The sequence below is a fragment of the Grampus griseus genome, assembly GCF_964374135.1.
Source record: "Grampus griseus genome assembly, chromosome: 7".
Taxonomy (NCBI): domain Eukaryota; kingdom Metazoa; phylum Chordata; class Mammalia; order Artiodactyla; family Delphinidae; genus Grampus; species Grampus griseus.
Window position 1 is genome coordinate 44,370,399 of NC_139001.1, and position 16,981 is coordinate 44,387,379.

At 39.8% G+C, this 16,981-nt stretch overlaps 2 protein-coding genes across 3 annotated transcripts in view; both read right to left on the reverse strand.

Moving 5' to 3' along the window:
* Positions 1–9,340, reverse strand: part of ANKAR (ankyrin and armadillo repeat containing) — a gene marked incomplete at its 5' end in the record, with an annotated part of 90,246 nt that extends 80,906 nt beyond the window's left edge. Inside the window, 3 exons of one of the 2 annotated variants that reach the window (XM_082658447.1) lie at positions 4,524–4,825; positions 7,401–7,582; positions 7,877–9,340. In XM_082658447.1, the coding sequence (XP_082514573.1) occupies positions 4,540–4,825; positions 7,401–7,582; positions 7,877–9,340 (1,932 nt within the window). In that variant the 3' untranslated portion in view covers positions 4,524–4,539. Of the gene's footprint in view, positions 1–101; positions 738–4,523; positions 4,826–7,400; positions 7,583–7,876 lie in introns of those variants that run through there. The other variant, XM_082658448.1, reaches the window with a different exon arrangement.
* Positions 9,293–16,836, reverse strand: ASDURF (ASNSD1 upstream open reading frame). Its single transcript, XM_082658452.1, has 4 exons — positions 16,604–16,836; positions 11,276–11,329; positions 10,082–10,157; positions 9,293–9,432 (listed from the first exon to the last, which is right to left on the reverse strand). The coding sequence occupies exons 1-4, from the start codon at positions 16,691–16,693 to the stop codon at positions 9,362–9,364; spliced, it is 291 nt and encodes a 96-aa protein (XP_082514578.1). The 5' UTR covers positions 16,694–16,836; the 3' UTR covers positions 9,293–9,361.
* Positions 16,837–16,981: the final 145 nt, after the last annotated feature.

Genomic DNA, 16,981 nt, shown 5'->3' on the forward strand with positions numbered 1-16,981 from the left:
AAGAAACATGGCTAAATACATAAAACTGAGTCACAGATAAATTACTTTTAAATTTTAAAAAAAGACTTCTAATAAAAATAAAACAAATTAAATTCTCTTACCTGCTGAACTAAACTCTGCAAAAATATCTCTATTTGTTTGAGGCTTCCCATCTGGATCAATGTCCACGATGGTACGCCACAATTCAGAGAATCTAGCTCGTTTTTCTTTGGGCATATATATTCCATGCCATAGTGCTTTCAACATGTAGTCAATATTGATCAGAATTTGCCCAATTCTGGTATCATAATAAGCTGGAGGTAATTGACAAGAAGAACTCTGATCATAATTAGCTTCTAAACTGATTGAAGGAATTTGATTTAAGCAATAAATTCCAACAGCCAATTCCCTTATGATTTGATGGACTTCTCTATAGTCTAAGAGGGCAGTAGGGTCTACAGGAGTCAGTAGGATTGCAGTGGAGAAGGCTACATTATTTATTTGACTCATAATTCCACACGGGATGTCTACTTGAGAGTGGACATCTTCTTTGGCAGACAACCAGCTAACTAGTGCAGTAGTCAGCAACTCTTGTACTTCACTCCGATCATATTTTTCAAAAAAAGCAGAAGCATTTCTCTGTACTGCTAAATTCTCCAGGTAAGTTTCTTCATCTTGAATTTGATCAAATCTAGGTGCTCCTTTTTTGGGCAATCTTAACATTTCTAATTAATTCTAGTGTGTCCTTTTTGAAGTTTCTGCAATGAATAAAAAGGAAAAGCAATAAAATTTACCAGAGTAATGAAGCTGAATTTCTCAAGAAATAAATCTGTACCTTTCATCTTTATCACGTTAATTGTTCCATGGTCAACCACTATATTTTTTCAATTAAAAATTCTTTTTCAATTAAAAATTAAAAAAATTTTTTTCAATTAAAAAAACTTTTTAAATGACATACACTATATTTGTTTCAGGGGTACAACATAATAATTTGATATATGTATATATTTTGAAACGATCACCATAATAAATGTAGTTAACATCATCACCATACATAGTTACAGAATTTTTTTTCTTGTGATGAGAACTTTCAAGATTTTATTATCAACTATAGTTGCCATGCTATACATCATATCCCCAAGACTTACTTATTTTATAACTTAAGTTTGTACCTTTTGACCCCCTTCACCCATTTTGCCCACCTCACCCCCTGCCTCTGGCAATCACCAATCTGTTCTTTTATCTATGCTTGGGCTTTTCCTTTTTTTGTGTGGTTTTCCATAACCACTATTTATTGAGCATCTACTATTTGCCCAGTTCTTTATACACAATATTTATTTCATTTAATTGGCCCCTCTGTAGAGTGGTTCTCAAAATCTAACCTGTGTTGAAATCACCTGTGGCTTGTTATGACAGATTGCTGGATCCTACCCTAGAGTTTCCAATCCAGTTGGTTGGAGTGGAGCCAGAGAATTTCCGTTTCTGAAAAAGTTAGATGCTGCTCAGCGAGATAGGCGCTGGGAGCCCCACTTTATAGACGCAGAAACGAGACTAGGAAGGTTACAGGATAGGCCTGAGGTTTCACACCTTCAGAATCAGAACCATCCCAGGTCTGTCCATCCTCAAGTTCAAGACCTATGCCCACTGGACACAGGAAAAGGGAAGGGACAAGAAAAGGGAAGAAACCAACTCTGAGATTATGGTTTGCTTGTCCAGGAGAGGGGAGCTGCGTCCACGCTGGTCCTTGGAGTATTCCGGGGGCCGAGGACAGTGGTTGTTTTGAATGACCGGTCTCTCGTTGGGCCCGAAGCCAACGTCAGGAGCCCCGCGTGGGCGAGGCCGAGGGTAGCCGCTGCAGGGAGGGCTGGGAGGGGCTCTCCTAAGCCGAGGGCCTGGGGAGACCTGCTAGCCCCACGCGGCCTCCAGGCTCTACTGGGAGCCCGGGCCTTTGCTGAAGTCCCGCCGCCCCGGCGCGGGCCGAAGCCGTTGGTACCCGGGGCCTGGGACGGCAGGGTCGCGCCGTGAGGGGGAGCTCCTGTGCTTCCGAGGGCGGGGCCTCCCGCCGGTGCCAGGGATGCTCGCCGCGGCTTAGATTCCTCCAAGGCAGATGCCCCACTCCACCCCCACCCCTCCCCTTTAGAACTCAGTCCGGACTGGGGCTCTGCGAACCGTGCATCTCTGTCATTTCCTACATTCACTATTTGTCTACGAGAAAGCACAGAAACAGAGCGGCGGAGGCGAGGGCCTCAGGTTCTGAGGTAGTCCTGAGTTAGAATCCCACCTCCATCATCATTCTGTTACTCAACAAACATTTATGGAACGCTTGTTATAAGCCAGGCGCTGGGGGACGCTGGAAAAGGGCAGCTGTAAAACCCCAAGGAGCTTACAGTTACGCAAATAATCATACAGCTGCATTTAAACAGTACCATAATGTAAGATGTAATGACAGTACATGAATGAAAGCTAACCTTCATGGGAAAGGCTGCCCTGAGGAAGTGATCTTTTAAGCTGAGCCTGATAGATGAGCAAGAGCTATCCAAGCAGAGTTGGAGAAGGAGCTTTCCAGGCATAGGGAACAACAGGTGATGAAGAACTGAGCTGAGGAGAAAGTTGAAATTTTTGAGAAACTGAACAAAACTCCATAGAGAACTAGAGATGTGGGCACAAAAATAGGATGAGGAGGTAGGTGAGGGCCAGACTATGCAGGCTGCTGAGTTAAAGATTTTGAACTTTATTCTAAGAGTTTACACTACATTGATGGCAGTAGAGGGCAGGTGCAGGTTTGAGTGGTGGTGGTGGTGATGCGAGGGCTGTGGATGGCTTTGAGAAATAATGAGATGGCCTACTGGGAACAGATCGAATAGTGGCAGAGTTTAAAAAGAAGATGGTCATCCAGGTGACACCTCAATTTCTGTCAGGAGCTATGGGGGATCAGGGCAAGATTAAGAGTTCAGTTGTACCTGTGAGAGAACCAAGTAGAGATGTCAGATGTGCCTTAGATATATAGGTCTTAGCTAAAAATGGCAGCTTGGGTTAGATGTATACATTCCGGCAGGCTTAGGGTAAACGAAGCCAGGGGAGTGGCTGAAATCACCACGGGAGAGAATAGATAATTGAGAACCCAGGATGGAGACCTGAGAAATTTAATATGTAAAGGTCAGGTGGAGAGGGTGGAGGCAGGAAAGAATACAAAAAGCGAGCAGTCAGGAGAGCAGGAGGAAAGCCAAGATTGGTCACAGAAGCCAAGAGAAGAGAATGGCCAACTTCACTGGATGCTGCTCTAGGTCAAGGGAGAGAAGAACTGAAACTTTTCCCTGAATTTAGCAACAGGGAGGGTTCTGGTCACTGTTTGAAGGCAGAATTTCTCTTATTCCAACCATGTCACTACCTTAGCTGCTGTGGAGGTAGTGAATATTAATAAATTTGTGATTGCTCTCTCAGATCAAGAGATGTCAAAAAGTCACTGCCTTCTTTAAGAGAGCTGCATGTTTGCACTTATGAAGTATGAGCAATGTATGTAAATTCCTAAAATTTCTTTCCCACTATAATTAAAAGAATCAAAGTATGTCCAGATCCAGAAAGGGTGTCAAACCTAATTGGGGATAGATCCAAAATGTGACCCTGCGTTATGGTGGTCATGACTGAATATTGTGGGTGGATGTCAGGATGGAGTGAAGTTGAGTGAAAAGGTGGAAAGGGTGAGTGTGGGTGGGAGGCAAGAGATGGTAAGTACAGGAAGATGTAGGACCAAGGATGTGTATTTTAAATTGGTATAGACTAGAACATTTTAAATGATTATACGAAGGATACTATAAAGAGGCTGAAGATACTAGAGAGACAAGTGTAAGGTTCCTGAAAGGCAGGAAGGGTTGGGATACAAAGAAGAGGTGGAGGCACAGCCTTTTTGATGGATGGATGCATATATTTCTCTTTCTAAAGGCAAGAAGGAAGAAAAGGATGAGTGCACACACAGGTAAGTTAGAACTTTTGGTGTTGGAAAGCTGAGCAGTTCTTAGCTGGATGACTTTGATTTCTCTTTGAAAAGCCAAGGTCATGAGCTGAGAATGGGGAAAAAAGAGGGAGGTTAGAGATCTGTGGGACAGGAGAATATTTAAAAGTCTTCAGAAGTTCTCAGAGTGGGACAGTGAGCTGCCTAAAGAGATGTACCACATGTCTCTCAGGAGTGTGAACCTCAAACAAATTGTTTAGCTTCTCTAAACCTTAGTTCTCTTATCTGTTAAATAACAACAGTAACAAATTGAGTTATTTCTGGATATAGCTACCATGAAGAGTCAATAAACGCTGCCTTCTTTTAGTGCTGCTGGTGGGAAATTACCATGTAAGAGTTCAAAACAATGTTAATACCACAGTTTAAAATATCCAGGTTGTTCTTTCAAGTATAATCTCTTTCTCTGGAGTATCAATTTGATTAAATTGGTTGTATTACGCTACAAAGTAAAAATCCACATAATGAATTTTACAGCCACATTATACAATAATAAAGCAGCAGAGTATTTTTTTAAATCATCATTCAGTAAATCCTGTTAACACTGTGAAATATTACGTTTTAATCTCTTTTTCAATAGAAAGGTTTTCTAAGGAAATGACTCGGAGCCTTCCACATTTATCAGATGCCTTTTCATTATTCTTTTCCAGTTTTGCAATTCTGGATCCAAATTGCATGGCGCGTTTTGGCAGAAGAGCAGAGGTTGTTAGACCAAGTTCCACTGCCGCAAGACGCAAAATTAGTTTTTCACCAATTCCACGAGATAAAGTCAAGTTTGCCTTTTCCCAAACCGGTAGGGAATTTAGAAAGGAGACAACATTTTCATCCAGGAAAGGAAATCTAAAATAAAAAGTATAGCTACTATTAAAGAAAAATATCAATCTGTTGTGATTATTCCTTTTGCATTTTCTTCAGTATGTTAATATTTACAGTATAAATTTATTTTTGAGGGCACTATTTTTCTAGATTAAAAATATTCTAGTTATTTATACAATTTTATGGCTAAAATTTAGTCACAACACTTGTCTAACTTTAATACATATGCTAAAATATAAAGAAATTTTCCCTCAATAGATAAACAAATTAAGCCTATGATGTCAAGAAATAATTTCAAATTGTTTCACAAGAAATCTCTGGAGATGCCTTGAAAATAAGCATGGTCTTGAGTTAATTATTCAATCTGTGCCTGCTCTTTACTATCTAAAGATATTGAACTTTAGGGATACGAAACCAATATAGAAGGGCTCTACTCTCCTGAACTTGTGAAACATTTACTCATGGCAAAACTTTATGGTATCAAAATTATAATTACATTTAAATTGCTTAAATGGCGACAAATTGGTGTAACAGGACAAAATATTAGATTAAAAAAAAACTTTCTGCTCTTTTGGCTTCCCTAATTTTCTAGCAAATTCTGTTCTTTTTTTCATTTAAAATACTCTAATCTCACCCCCTTCCTTCCCAATTCCTCAAAATGCAATACAATTACACTAGTATTTCTATTTCATTACATTTCATTCTAACTTAAGTAGAAAGATCAGAAAGGGTAAAGGCATTTGTTATAAAAAATATTTTATAAAAATGAATTGTGAAAGCAAATTTAAATAAGAGAAGCTAATAGATTACAGTTAATATGTATGCCAAAATCCATAATAAATCAGTTTAAATCTAGCCACTATAATGGTAGTTGTTAAATTACAATTCTGATTTGCTGTTTTAAACATCCTTCACATCCATTTTTACCCAAGGATGTCATGGGGCGGGGGGTCTTTTTTTTTATTTTTTGGCTGTACCGTGCGGCATATAGGATCTTAGTTCCCCAACCAGAGATCGAACCCACGCCTCCTGCAGTGGAAGCATGGAGTCTGAAACCACTGGACCGCCAGGGAAATCCTGGGGGTCTTTAGAATTAACTGCTTTTACTGAATAAAATAAATTCCCTTTTCTCTGACCTAGCTGAAATAATGAACTGAATTTCTCTTTCTCTCTCCCATACACATATACCCTTCAAAAGGAAAACATTTTACACACTTTGTATTGTGGCATTACTTATTTCTTTATAATGAAATTTTGAAAATTATGATAATTTTACATGTCAGAACTGGCAACACAGGAATGACAAGGTAGAGACAAGAAACAATGAAGTCTCGGAGTTCGTGTATTATGATGCTCCAATTCCCACGAAGCTTATTTGGACTCCTTGTTCTTGCAAGCTCGTACTCTCGTAATAAAACCATCACTTAATAAATTAACCTACTTGAACAAATTTCTGCTTTTTATAATTAAATGAAACATCTTCTTTTATCCTTAATGCTTTAAAAAGTTGTATTCAAGCACCTGTTTACTATCATCAGAAATATGTTGTAGGTAAACACAAACCCCTAAGACTAAAAAAGAATATACACGTGAAAGTGGCTTGATCTCTGAAACTTTTAGGTAATCTGCAACATATGACTAAACTGTGTTCAAAAAACATATGACAGAGAGGAATCCAGTACCAGAACGGAACCACCATTTAAATCAGTATGGATCTATACAGGCACACCTTGTTTTATTGTGCTTCATAGATACTGCCTTATTTATTTTTTTTTACAAACTGAAAGTTTGTAAAACCCTGCAATGAGCAAAGTCTATTGGTGGTGCCATTTTTCCAACAGCATTTACTCATTTACTCATTTCACGTTTCTGTGTTACATTTTGGAAATGCTCGCAATATTTCAAAAATTTCATAATATTTGTTATGGTGATATGTGATCAGTGATCTCTGATGTTACCTTGTGATTGCTTTTTGTTTTGTATTTTTAAATTAAGGTATATACATTTTCTTTTTTTAGACATAATGTTGCTGCATACTTAATAGACTACAGTACAGTGTGAGCATAGCTTTTGTATGCACTGGGAAACCAAAAAATTCACGTGACTCGCATTTTTGCGGTGATCTGGAACTGAATCTGCAATATCTCCAGGTATGCCTGTACATACAGAAATGTCTGTAGAGACAAAGTCAGGCTCTGTAACATTGGAGGAGAAAGCTTGGGAGTAGGACTATGCCCTTATTGGGAGGAAAGCAAACATCTGAAACAAAACAAAGCCCCTTAAACACCTCTCAGTATTTCATTACCTCAAGTTTTACAGTCTTTCATTGTAGTCTTAAAAGCAATCATGTCATTGTATCGTATTTGAAAATTACTGAAAAGCCATTTCTTGGAGAATGAGTTCTGGAAAAACTGTTCCTCTGGCTCTTCTCCAGCTTTGCTTCTGACCGACTGTGTTTGTAATATAAAGCCAAGATATTGCTGCTACTGTTATTCATTTGAACAAGTCTCCAAAGAAAAAGGAACCTAAAAATCTCCTTTTACTGTCTATTGTCTTTACAAGATTACCCAAAAACCCTCAGATAGATAATAGGAATTACCTTGCTTCTTTTCCATGATCACCAATAACTCTGTCATCACGACCAAGATTTCTAGAAGAAATTCGACCCAGTTCCATCTCGATTTCCTTATTCAGTCCTTCCAGCCCGTGTGTCTGGAAGCGGACTCGATGACGAGAATAACCTGCGAGCTGCTCATCTGCACCAATTCCAGTAAGAACTACCTATAAAGGTTTAAAGAAATCCATAAAAAAATGTTATCTACTATACAGTAAGGAAAATAACTAAGATAAAAGTCAAACTTAAAAAATGATAACCCCAAAGATAACATCTTCAGAGAAAAGCCATAAGGCAAAGTCATAAAATAGTAAAATAGGCCCAATTTTTACAAAGTCATATACTTTGTGTTATAGTTTAAATGCAACTGAAATACGCTATATTCTTGCAACTTAAATGCTAAAAGCTTTAAGGGTCAAAGTTAGGTCTCAGAAATCCTGAGCAGAAATACCGTGTCATACCTTTGCACTACTCTGATATGGTTTTGCTTCATCTTGGGTCACTAACCAACCAACTCCTCCAGAAGCAAACCAGACTGCACAGCCAATGCTGTCATCCAACACTGTATCCAAGGGCTGAATTAAGTGGGATATTCGAGTTCGTCTTAATCTTTGCAGTTCTTCCAGAGAAACATTAATTTCAACAAAATTCCAAATCCGGGAAGGGCTGGCAGCTTGTAGTTCCTTTAGCCCTGCTCTTCCTGTGATTCGATCTGGTACGTTGAATTGCTCACCAGGATTAGCAGCAGCAGCAGCAGTGACATTTGTAGAAGATTCTTCAGAGCGTTTTTCACAATTATTTTTCTCTTTTCTCCCTTTTTTGTTAAAACCAGCTGGTATGGTCTTTTCTTTAGTCATGAAAGCCACATTAAGAAGATCAATTGGTTCATCTAAAGGAATATGACGGTCAGCAAGCGCTGCGATAACCATGGAATCAATTCCCCCAGAAAACAGGATTGCAACATTTGCTTTCCTATTACTAGTATTCAAAACTTCACTTTGTGTCAGGTTTTCATCCCTAGGTAAACACAAGACACGTCTCTTGACTGCGATACTCAGGACATCAATGAACTGCTGAACTACTTCCTTCATGTGTCCATCAGTAAGAAAGACCTGAAGGGTCTCTCTTGACGGTGGGACGCTGGAAATGCTACTGCAATGGATCTCAAATGCGGCTTGTGGCAAAATCATATTTAAAGGGACAACAGGTTCTTTAAGATACAGTTTGGCTTCATTTGCTGCCACTGATACAAATGTTGGCAAATTTGCTGAAATTTGAGTTAGGCTATTAACACATTCTTTGATAACATCCTCCCTAGAGTTATATTTCCAAGGATACAATTTTAAAACAACAGATTTGGAAATGGAAGTAGACTTTAGATCAATTCTGAAAATTCCAGATGCTGGAACTTCTTGCCACTGATTGGCCACTCCAGATGTTTGGGCGCCAATCGAAGAGAGGCAGAAACTCTTGCCCAAACTACTAAAATGCCAAAGCAAGCTACGACGGCCAAAAAAATCCCTACCAAACCACAAAGAATGACTAGATGCTTGATAATATATAAAAGACCAAGGACCTTGGACTTTTGAGAAGAGTGACAAAATATCAGATTCATTCTTACAAGAGGAAAGATAATTAAACATTATTTGGGTATCATTCTCTTCAGCTTCAACCTTTATTCCACTAAAGACTTCTCCATTCCACAGGAATACATTGCCTCTTTCATCTTCAACAGGCTGGGCAGTCAACACACCTCTTAAGTGAAGGACATGACCAGAAAATAAACACTGGTAGTTAATATTAGACTTTAACAACTGTTTACTACTATTGGGTCCCCGCCGTTTAAGATTACACAGTAAATCCTCTTTCAAATCTTTGTTGAAATGTTCAACAGAGAAGCTTACTGCACAACAAATGCCACACATTGCTATGTAAAATCAAGTTGACTATTTCTTGATTTTGGTCTTCTCTGAGTTTTCTATTTCTTGGTATTCTTTCCTCAGCTCATCCAATGTATCTGTGGGGGAAGGGAGAAGACATACTAAGTGAAATAAAAATTCTTGAACCTTTACCTAGTAATTCAAAGGGCAAAACAGGTTATTCTCCAAGATCAAAACATGTATGTACTATGTTAGTTCAAATAATAATTTACAACAGGCTTCTAATGAAGAATGTTTAGTATTTAGGGAACCCGTTTCTGTTTGTTAAATGCTTATTTTGACCCAGGCATGGGGCTATGCACATTAAATATACATATTATTTTATTTAAATCCCGTAAGACTTTGGAGGCTCAAAGTGATTCACTCAAAATCACAAAGGCAGAAAGTGGTAGAACAATATTTCATACCTAGATCTGTCTAAAACTCTAAAGCTTACATTAATTATTAGCGCTTCCTAACACATCTTATATTTTTTAAATTTGATTTTATTTTTACTGTTGACTCATCCTTGGAAGGCTAACTTGAAAAAAACCAAACTATTGCATTAATTTTATTAACAGGTATACCACCATCCCATCTTTAGATATATGTTTAAACATTCAGATGTAGATATATGTTTAAACATTCAGATGTAGACAGTATAATTTAGGCACCATCATGAATTTCTACAGAAAGCCCACAAAAGAATTTCTGTGTGTTTCTACATAATGTACCAAAAAAACTTACTTTTGCTTTCAGAAAGCATTTCTGTTCGGTCTGCAAGAAAGAATATGTCGCTGTTCTGTTGCTGCCTATATACTTTCTGCAAAACATAATTTAGGCTAATATCATGATTTATTCTAAAAAGTAGATGTCAAAACTCTGAACCCTATTATTGCTTATTCTTGAACTTCAGTAACATGTTCAGAACAATACCTTAGCAAATACAGATAAACAAACAGAACTCACCCATTATCCAACTATCTAGAAATTGCTACCATTAACACTGAGGTAAAACTCTTTCTTCTCTGCATATACTATAATACCATTTTTCTTTAGTAATATTTCAGTTTATTTGGTCATTTAAGTGTTACCAACTTTTCACCATTATAAATCAACGTTGAGATGAATGTCTTTGTACCTAAATTTTTTTGCACTCTCATGATACTTTCCTAGGTATCAATTCCTATAAATAGAACAGCTGGATCAAAGTGTTACATAGCTTTAAAACTTTGATACATTATGCCAATTTGCCCTCTAGAAAGTTTGTATCAATTGTACCGTACCTGTATCAGAAATGTCTAACATGTCAGTTACCAAGTAATCTCTACAATGCTTTAAAGGGCTCAAATCATTTAACTTTAAAATATGTTTTGGCAGTATAAAATGACCCATGAAACAGTAGCTTGCTTGTTTGTGAATACATTAATGGAAATGGAGTTAAATAACCATGTTAAAGATTTGGAAGCTTTGAGTAAAAAACCTGGGGTGGGGGGGGAAGGAAGGGGAAGCATTTATCTTTTTTTTTTTTTTAAACAATTATTCACACTCACTTGAATAGTTTCTACTCTTCTCAATAGATTTAAAGTTCATTTATTTCAAAAGAAAACACCAATTCAAGTATAAAATAAATACCATTAGTGACTATGGCTGCAAGATAACATAGTACAATTAATATCATTTGGTTCAAAGGTAATGTCAATTGCATATGATGGGGAAAAGATTATCAACAGCTATGGTTAATATGTATATAACTATATATGATATATATTAAAAAATCACGGACACTTCACTTTTGCAATTTAACTAAAAAGATACTGAAACCTTATAAATTTTAATATAATATAAATCTTATATGTAGTTCTTATAACTTTTGTATATAGTTAATAAGATATAATCAAACCCTCCCACATACTGTTTGGAGTAACTCTAATAACTCACCCTGTTCTTCTTCAGGTTAGAAAGTTCATCCACAACAATTTTTTGTTCTTTAATCTATTAAAATAAGAAAACATTCTTAAATCAGAGGTTATCAAAGTATGCTCAGTGAGGACTCTTTAAAATTAAAGATATGGGATAAGTATTGATTGTCCAAATGGGCAGTCTGTAAATATATAGATTCTTTTCAACAGCGGCTGTGCGGAAGTACAGGTGGGGGAAAGCTGAGGGAAGAAACAGTGATTAGACTTACAAAGTGTTAGACGGCTCACTGCCCAGACAGGGTATTGGTAACCAGCATTCATATTCAGGGAAGAGCCATAGTTACTAAGTAAGATTTACGTCGTTTATTTAAAATAGAGAACGTACCAAAAAAAAAAAAAAAAAGACAGTATGCACCAAAACCCAAAAGTAATACCAATTTTTCAATGATTTCTTTTAAATTATATTTTAGCTTTAAAAAAAAATACCAAATGGAATGAAGAGTGGGTTACTCCCCCTCCCCCGGCCCCATTCCCATACTTTTCATGATTTATGTACTAAATGGTACAGCCAGACATTCAGAGGAAGGAAGTAGCAGTAAGTGCCCTACCTGGGGTAGCACAACCCATCACTTTCCATCTTTGCTTTACATCTCAAAGGTTAGCACAAGGCTGGCACTGTTGAACTAGGTCTCACTTTTTATTAGTAGAAGAGGGCTCAACTAAGTTTCTTTTAAACTCTTTTCAGTAAAGGTAGCTATATTGTGAACATGACTGATTATATAGTATCACTAGAGCCTCTAAAAGCATATTTTATAATTTTGACCTACCTCGGAAGCCTCACGGATCTGTCATACATCAGTATAAGTGGCATGCTATGGTAGTAATCAGAGTGGGCTGTGTGTGGTTTGAAAATTCATTCCTCACAGATGTGTACCCTTCTGCTCTCCAGCTGACAGTCACTGTAGTAACTGACTAGAGATTGAGTTGAATTCCAAGATTGAATTTGTACAACCTCCTGGAGGCTTATGTTTGAACAGCACTTTCCCATTCATTTTAGGAATGGCAGGTATACTTTAGTACTTCAGACAAGGAAACTGTGATAGAGGGATTAGAGACTTGCCCAAGATGCCACTGTCAGTTTGGGACAGAACCAAAGTATTATCTAGGACCTCTATTACCTCAAAGGCTATAGCCATCCTCATCTCAAATTTATTTTTAAAGTTTTTTTTTTTTTTCCTGCTTATGGCAGTTAAGATTTATATTATACTGGCTCCCTTTTGCGAGGGAGGGGCAGAACAGTGATAATCAGATACCTGTTTTAGGAACGCAGCTCTGGCTAAAGTGAAGGACACACTGGAAGAAGGTAACAATGGATGAGGAGAGGCCAGTTAGGAAACCTTTGCAGGATTCCCTACGGTAGATGAAAGTGGCTGGTTTAGGATGGTTAAGAGTGTATGTACATGGTGATAAAGGCACATATTTCAGATGGGACTCTAAAATAAAACTGATAGGACTTCCTGATGTACATAAAGGTTGGCTCCCACGTTACTGGCATGGACAACTGGATGGATGGTGGTGACATTTTCTGAGACAGAGAATACAGGCAGCAGATCTAAGGTGAGCAGTATTTCTGAAAGTATTAAAAGAGTACATAGAAAAAAACCAAACCAGGCTCCTCCTCCTTAGGGAGGATGCCCACACCCTTTCTCTCTGGGTGTGCATCTCTGCCTTGCTTCTATCTTAACTAAACAAACTTGCTCTGTGTGCTCTCCCACTTGTTGTGCTATGTCTCTAATAATAAACTTTGTACCTATTTTTACAGTTTTGCCTCCGTGAGAAACGCATTTTTCACTGGGGGCAAGAGCCAGGGATTGTGGTGGTCAGGATTCCTGGTTTTCATCCAGGCTACCCAGGTTCAATTCCTGGGCAGGGAATTAAGATCTTGCTTCATGCCATCACTCACTGCTGCCTCTCCGAGATCAGATGGTGCTGAAACCTGGGAGTTGAAGATATAATGAAGCTCTTCTCCTCAAGTTATTTATCGTTTACAACAATTTGGTAATTTACACCTGTGGGTAAAATTAAAACATTTATCTTTCTCTCTACCTGCTCCCTCCTGAGATTGGAAACTCTTAGGTTCCCAGCAGCATTATCAGCTCCTCTATGCTGGGAACAATTAAATCATACTAAGGATAATCAGTCCAGTTACGCTAAAAAATTGGGGCAAATGCCTTATGAACAATGCCAATATATAATTTCCCTGAAAGATAAGGATTGGTACAGAACAGACTAAGTCAGATAACCTGGGTATATACTGGGCAACACCTAATGGAAGTTCTTGACTTAAATTCTTACTTATGACCTTACTAGTACTGCTAGTTATATTGTTTTCTATATTGCCTGTTTTACAAAATTGTTGCTTATTACATTACCAAATGTGTGACTGAGCCTCTGATAAAATGATGATACATAGTTCCATATAAGATCAATGATTTTAATACTGTAACTCTAAATATGTGAAGAAGCAACAAGAGGGAATATTTACCTGGACCATAAGGGATTAGTAAGACAGGTGGTCCAGAGGTTTTTGGCTACTGTTAACAGGGCCTAGTCCAGTAACACCACATTGAGTGGCCTGTCAACGAAATCTTTGTCAGACCCGGGAACGAGCATTCCTAGCATTGTGGGACGAAATAGTCATGAAATGCCCCCCAAACCATAGTTAAACTTATGACCATGAAGGGGCCCTGCCGACTGGTAACTGACCCTTGCCAGCTACCTCTACAAGGACTAAATCATGGCCACTGCAGCTGTTGACCTTCAACACCTCCTGAAAGAAGTTCAGGGTGGAGATCAGAAATGAGGCACTCTGGGGGACTTCCCTGGTGGCGCAGTGGTTAAGAATCCGCTTGCCAATGCAGGGGACACGGGTTCAACCCCTGGTCCGGGAAGATCCCACATGCTGCGTAGCAACTAAGCCCATGCTCTACAACTACTAAGCCTGCACTCTAGAGCCCATAAGCCACAACTACTGAGTCTGCGTGCTGCAACTACTGAAGCCCGGGAGCCTAGAGCCCATGCTCCGCAACAAGAGAAGCCACTGCAGTGAGAAGCCTGCGCACCACAACGAAGAGTAGCCCCTGCTCGCTGCAACTAGAGAAAGCCCACGCGCAGCAACGAAGACCCAACACAGCCAAAAATAAATAAATAAATATTTTTTAAAAAAGAAAAAGAAATGAGGCACTCTGTGCTCTGGGAAAAACTGGTAGGACAGCCCTTCAGATAGACAGATATTTTCAGAAAAAGATTTTATGAGCCCAAATTCTTACATCTTCTCATACCCAGGAAAACGCTAACATCATTAATGGTAACACCTGCTTTGGCTATTAAGGAGAAAATTTTCAGACCAATAGCACCTGTTATCTATGTGTTAATACCACCTTAAAAGTTAAAACCTACTTAAATGAAACTAGACAACTGGCTACCTGGCTACAAGTCACCCCAAAGCGTCAGGTCCAGATTGGGTTTCAGGCTTTATCTCCTGAAAAGAAATGAGATCTATTTTGTCTATTAACGTTCAGGTTGTCACTCCTCCAACTACTAACTAGGTCTGTCACACCTACGTCAATAACACTGGGTTAGTAGAAAAAGACATCAAAAAGTTATATGACCGTGCTCAATGGCTTCGTTCCTTTGGACAGGGTAACCCAAGCGCTGACACTATCTGGACTACAGTTAAGGTAATGCTATCAAATGTAACCTGGTTCTTACTCCTGCTTGGGCCCCTGGTTACAATAATTCTTTTACTGATCTTTGGCCCCTGCCTTTTATTAATCTACTTGTCTAGTTTGTTCCTTCTAAGGACACAACGGTGTCCCAGACAAGATGACAGTGATGCAGATTCCAGCCACTCCTTGGAAAACCAACAGAAGTCAATGGGCCCCTTAATGAGACAGGACGAGAGCTCTGTGACCCCAACTAGGTAGGGTCTACGAGCCCCCTGTCAGATGAAGAAGCTGCAGAAGACAGACCTTTGCCCTTCAACCTCCCAATACAGATGTATTGGGGTTCACATCTCTCAGGGGGAATTTGAGGCAGGAGATAGATGGGCTCCAGGCTAGACATTTACAACTGGCCTCCTGTTCACACTTCCTGGAGTGAGAAGAAGATGGGCTTCAGACCGGACTTAATTACCAGCTCCCTGGTTACATTTCCTGAAGCAAGAGACAAACGGGCTCCAGGACTACATATTTATGACCGGACTCTTGTCTATATTTCGAGATCTGCACCTCGATATAAAAACCAGCAACAGAAATAGAGTAAATAACTGGACAATGGACATTTTTATGGCAGGGACAGAGCGGGACTAAACCCTGTGAAAAGATCAAGAGGTCATACATTTCCCATCCTTGGGGCAAGGGAAACATTGCACATGCGCAGAAAGGCTCCTTGGGGGTCAAAAGGGAGGGGGCACCACCCCATAATATGTGATGGCCGTCCCATAGGCCTCTGGGCTGTAATCCACCTTGGAAAAAAGTTGCACACGCATGTTGGGGAGGATCCTAGGGCAGGGCAGGTGTGGAAAAAGAAACCAGACAATGGGCCAAAGGTAAACAAAGACCTGGAAGAACTGCCCTATATAAACGACTTCACCACCTCTTTACTGCGCTCCTCCTCATTACGGGGGGACATCCACACCCTTGCTCTCCGGGTGTGCATCTCTGCCTTGCCTCTATGTTAACTAAACCGTTTCTCTGTGTGGTCTCCCACTTGTTGTTGTGCTATATCTCTAATGATAAACTTTGTACCTTTTCTTTTTTTTAAAGAAAAAAAGCAATTATGAATCTCAAAGACATTATGCTGAGTAAGAGACGCATACGCCATGATTTCATCTACATGATGTTCTGGAAAGGATAAAACTATCGTGATGCAGAGCAGATCAGGGGTTGCCCGAGGTTCTGGGTTGGGGAGAGCACGGCTATAAAGGGAGACTTTTGGGGTCATGGAACTATTCTGTATCCCAATTGTGGTGGTGGTCACACAAATTCACACATGTGTTAAACTTAGAGAAAAGGAAAAGGGGTCAAATTTTACTGTACGATAATTTTTAAAATAAAACTTAAAAAAAATCATAATTTTAAAAACAAAAAACTAAACCCCCGCCCTACTGCCACATGGGTCTAATATTGGGGCAAGTTTCAAGGTCTCCCTTTAACTGTAGCTGTCAAAGCAGCGGGACAAAGCCGAGACCGGACCACGCGGCCGCCGTGGATCTTCTCTGGGGGGGGGGGGGGGAGCGGCGCCCCGTCCCGAGCCTGGGGGCCTTGTCACCTTGTCCCACACTCACCTTGCTGCTAAGATCTTCCTTGTGCTGGGTCGAGTTGTCGGTAGGGACCAGCCCGGAGCCGTCCTCGGGTCGCGCACCTCGGCTAGGCATCTCCACGGAGCGTCAAATATGCAGGATGCTCAGCCCGGAGAGCGTTCTAGCCGCTTCCAGTCCAGAGTCCCAAAATGTCTGAGCTCCCAGCGGCTCCATCCCCTCCCTTTCCCTTTTCCGTGAGTCCTACCAATGGCGTCTGCGCGCTCACTCTTACGCCTGCGCGCTCACTCTTACGCCTGCGCGCTCACTCTCACGCCTGCGCGCTCACTCTCTTACGCCTGCGCGCTCACTCTCTTACGCCTGCGCAGTTCGGATCGGGCCTGGGAGCAGTTGTACGCGTGCGCA

Coding starts and splice junctions, on each gene's coding strand:
- ASDURF (XM_082658452.1), bottom strand. CDS start 16,693: ATGCCTAGCCGAGGTGCGCGACCCGAGGACGGCTCCGGGCTGGTCCCT. Junction 11,330..16,603: donor AGGAAGATCTTAGCAGCAAG/GTGAGTGTGGGA, acceptor TTATTTTAATAG/ATTAAAGAACAAAAAATTGT. Junction 9,433..10,081: donor AATGCTTTCTGAAAGCAAAA/GTAAGTTTTTTT, acceptor CTTCCCCCACAG/ATACATTGGATGAGCTGAGG.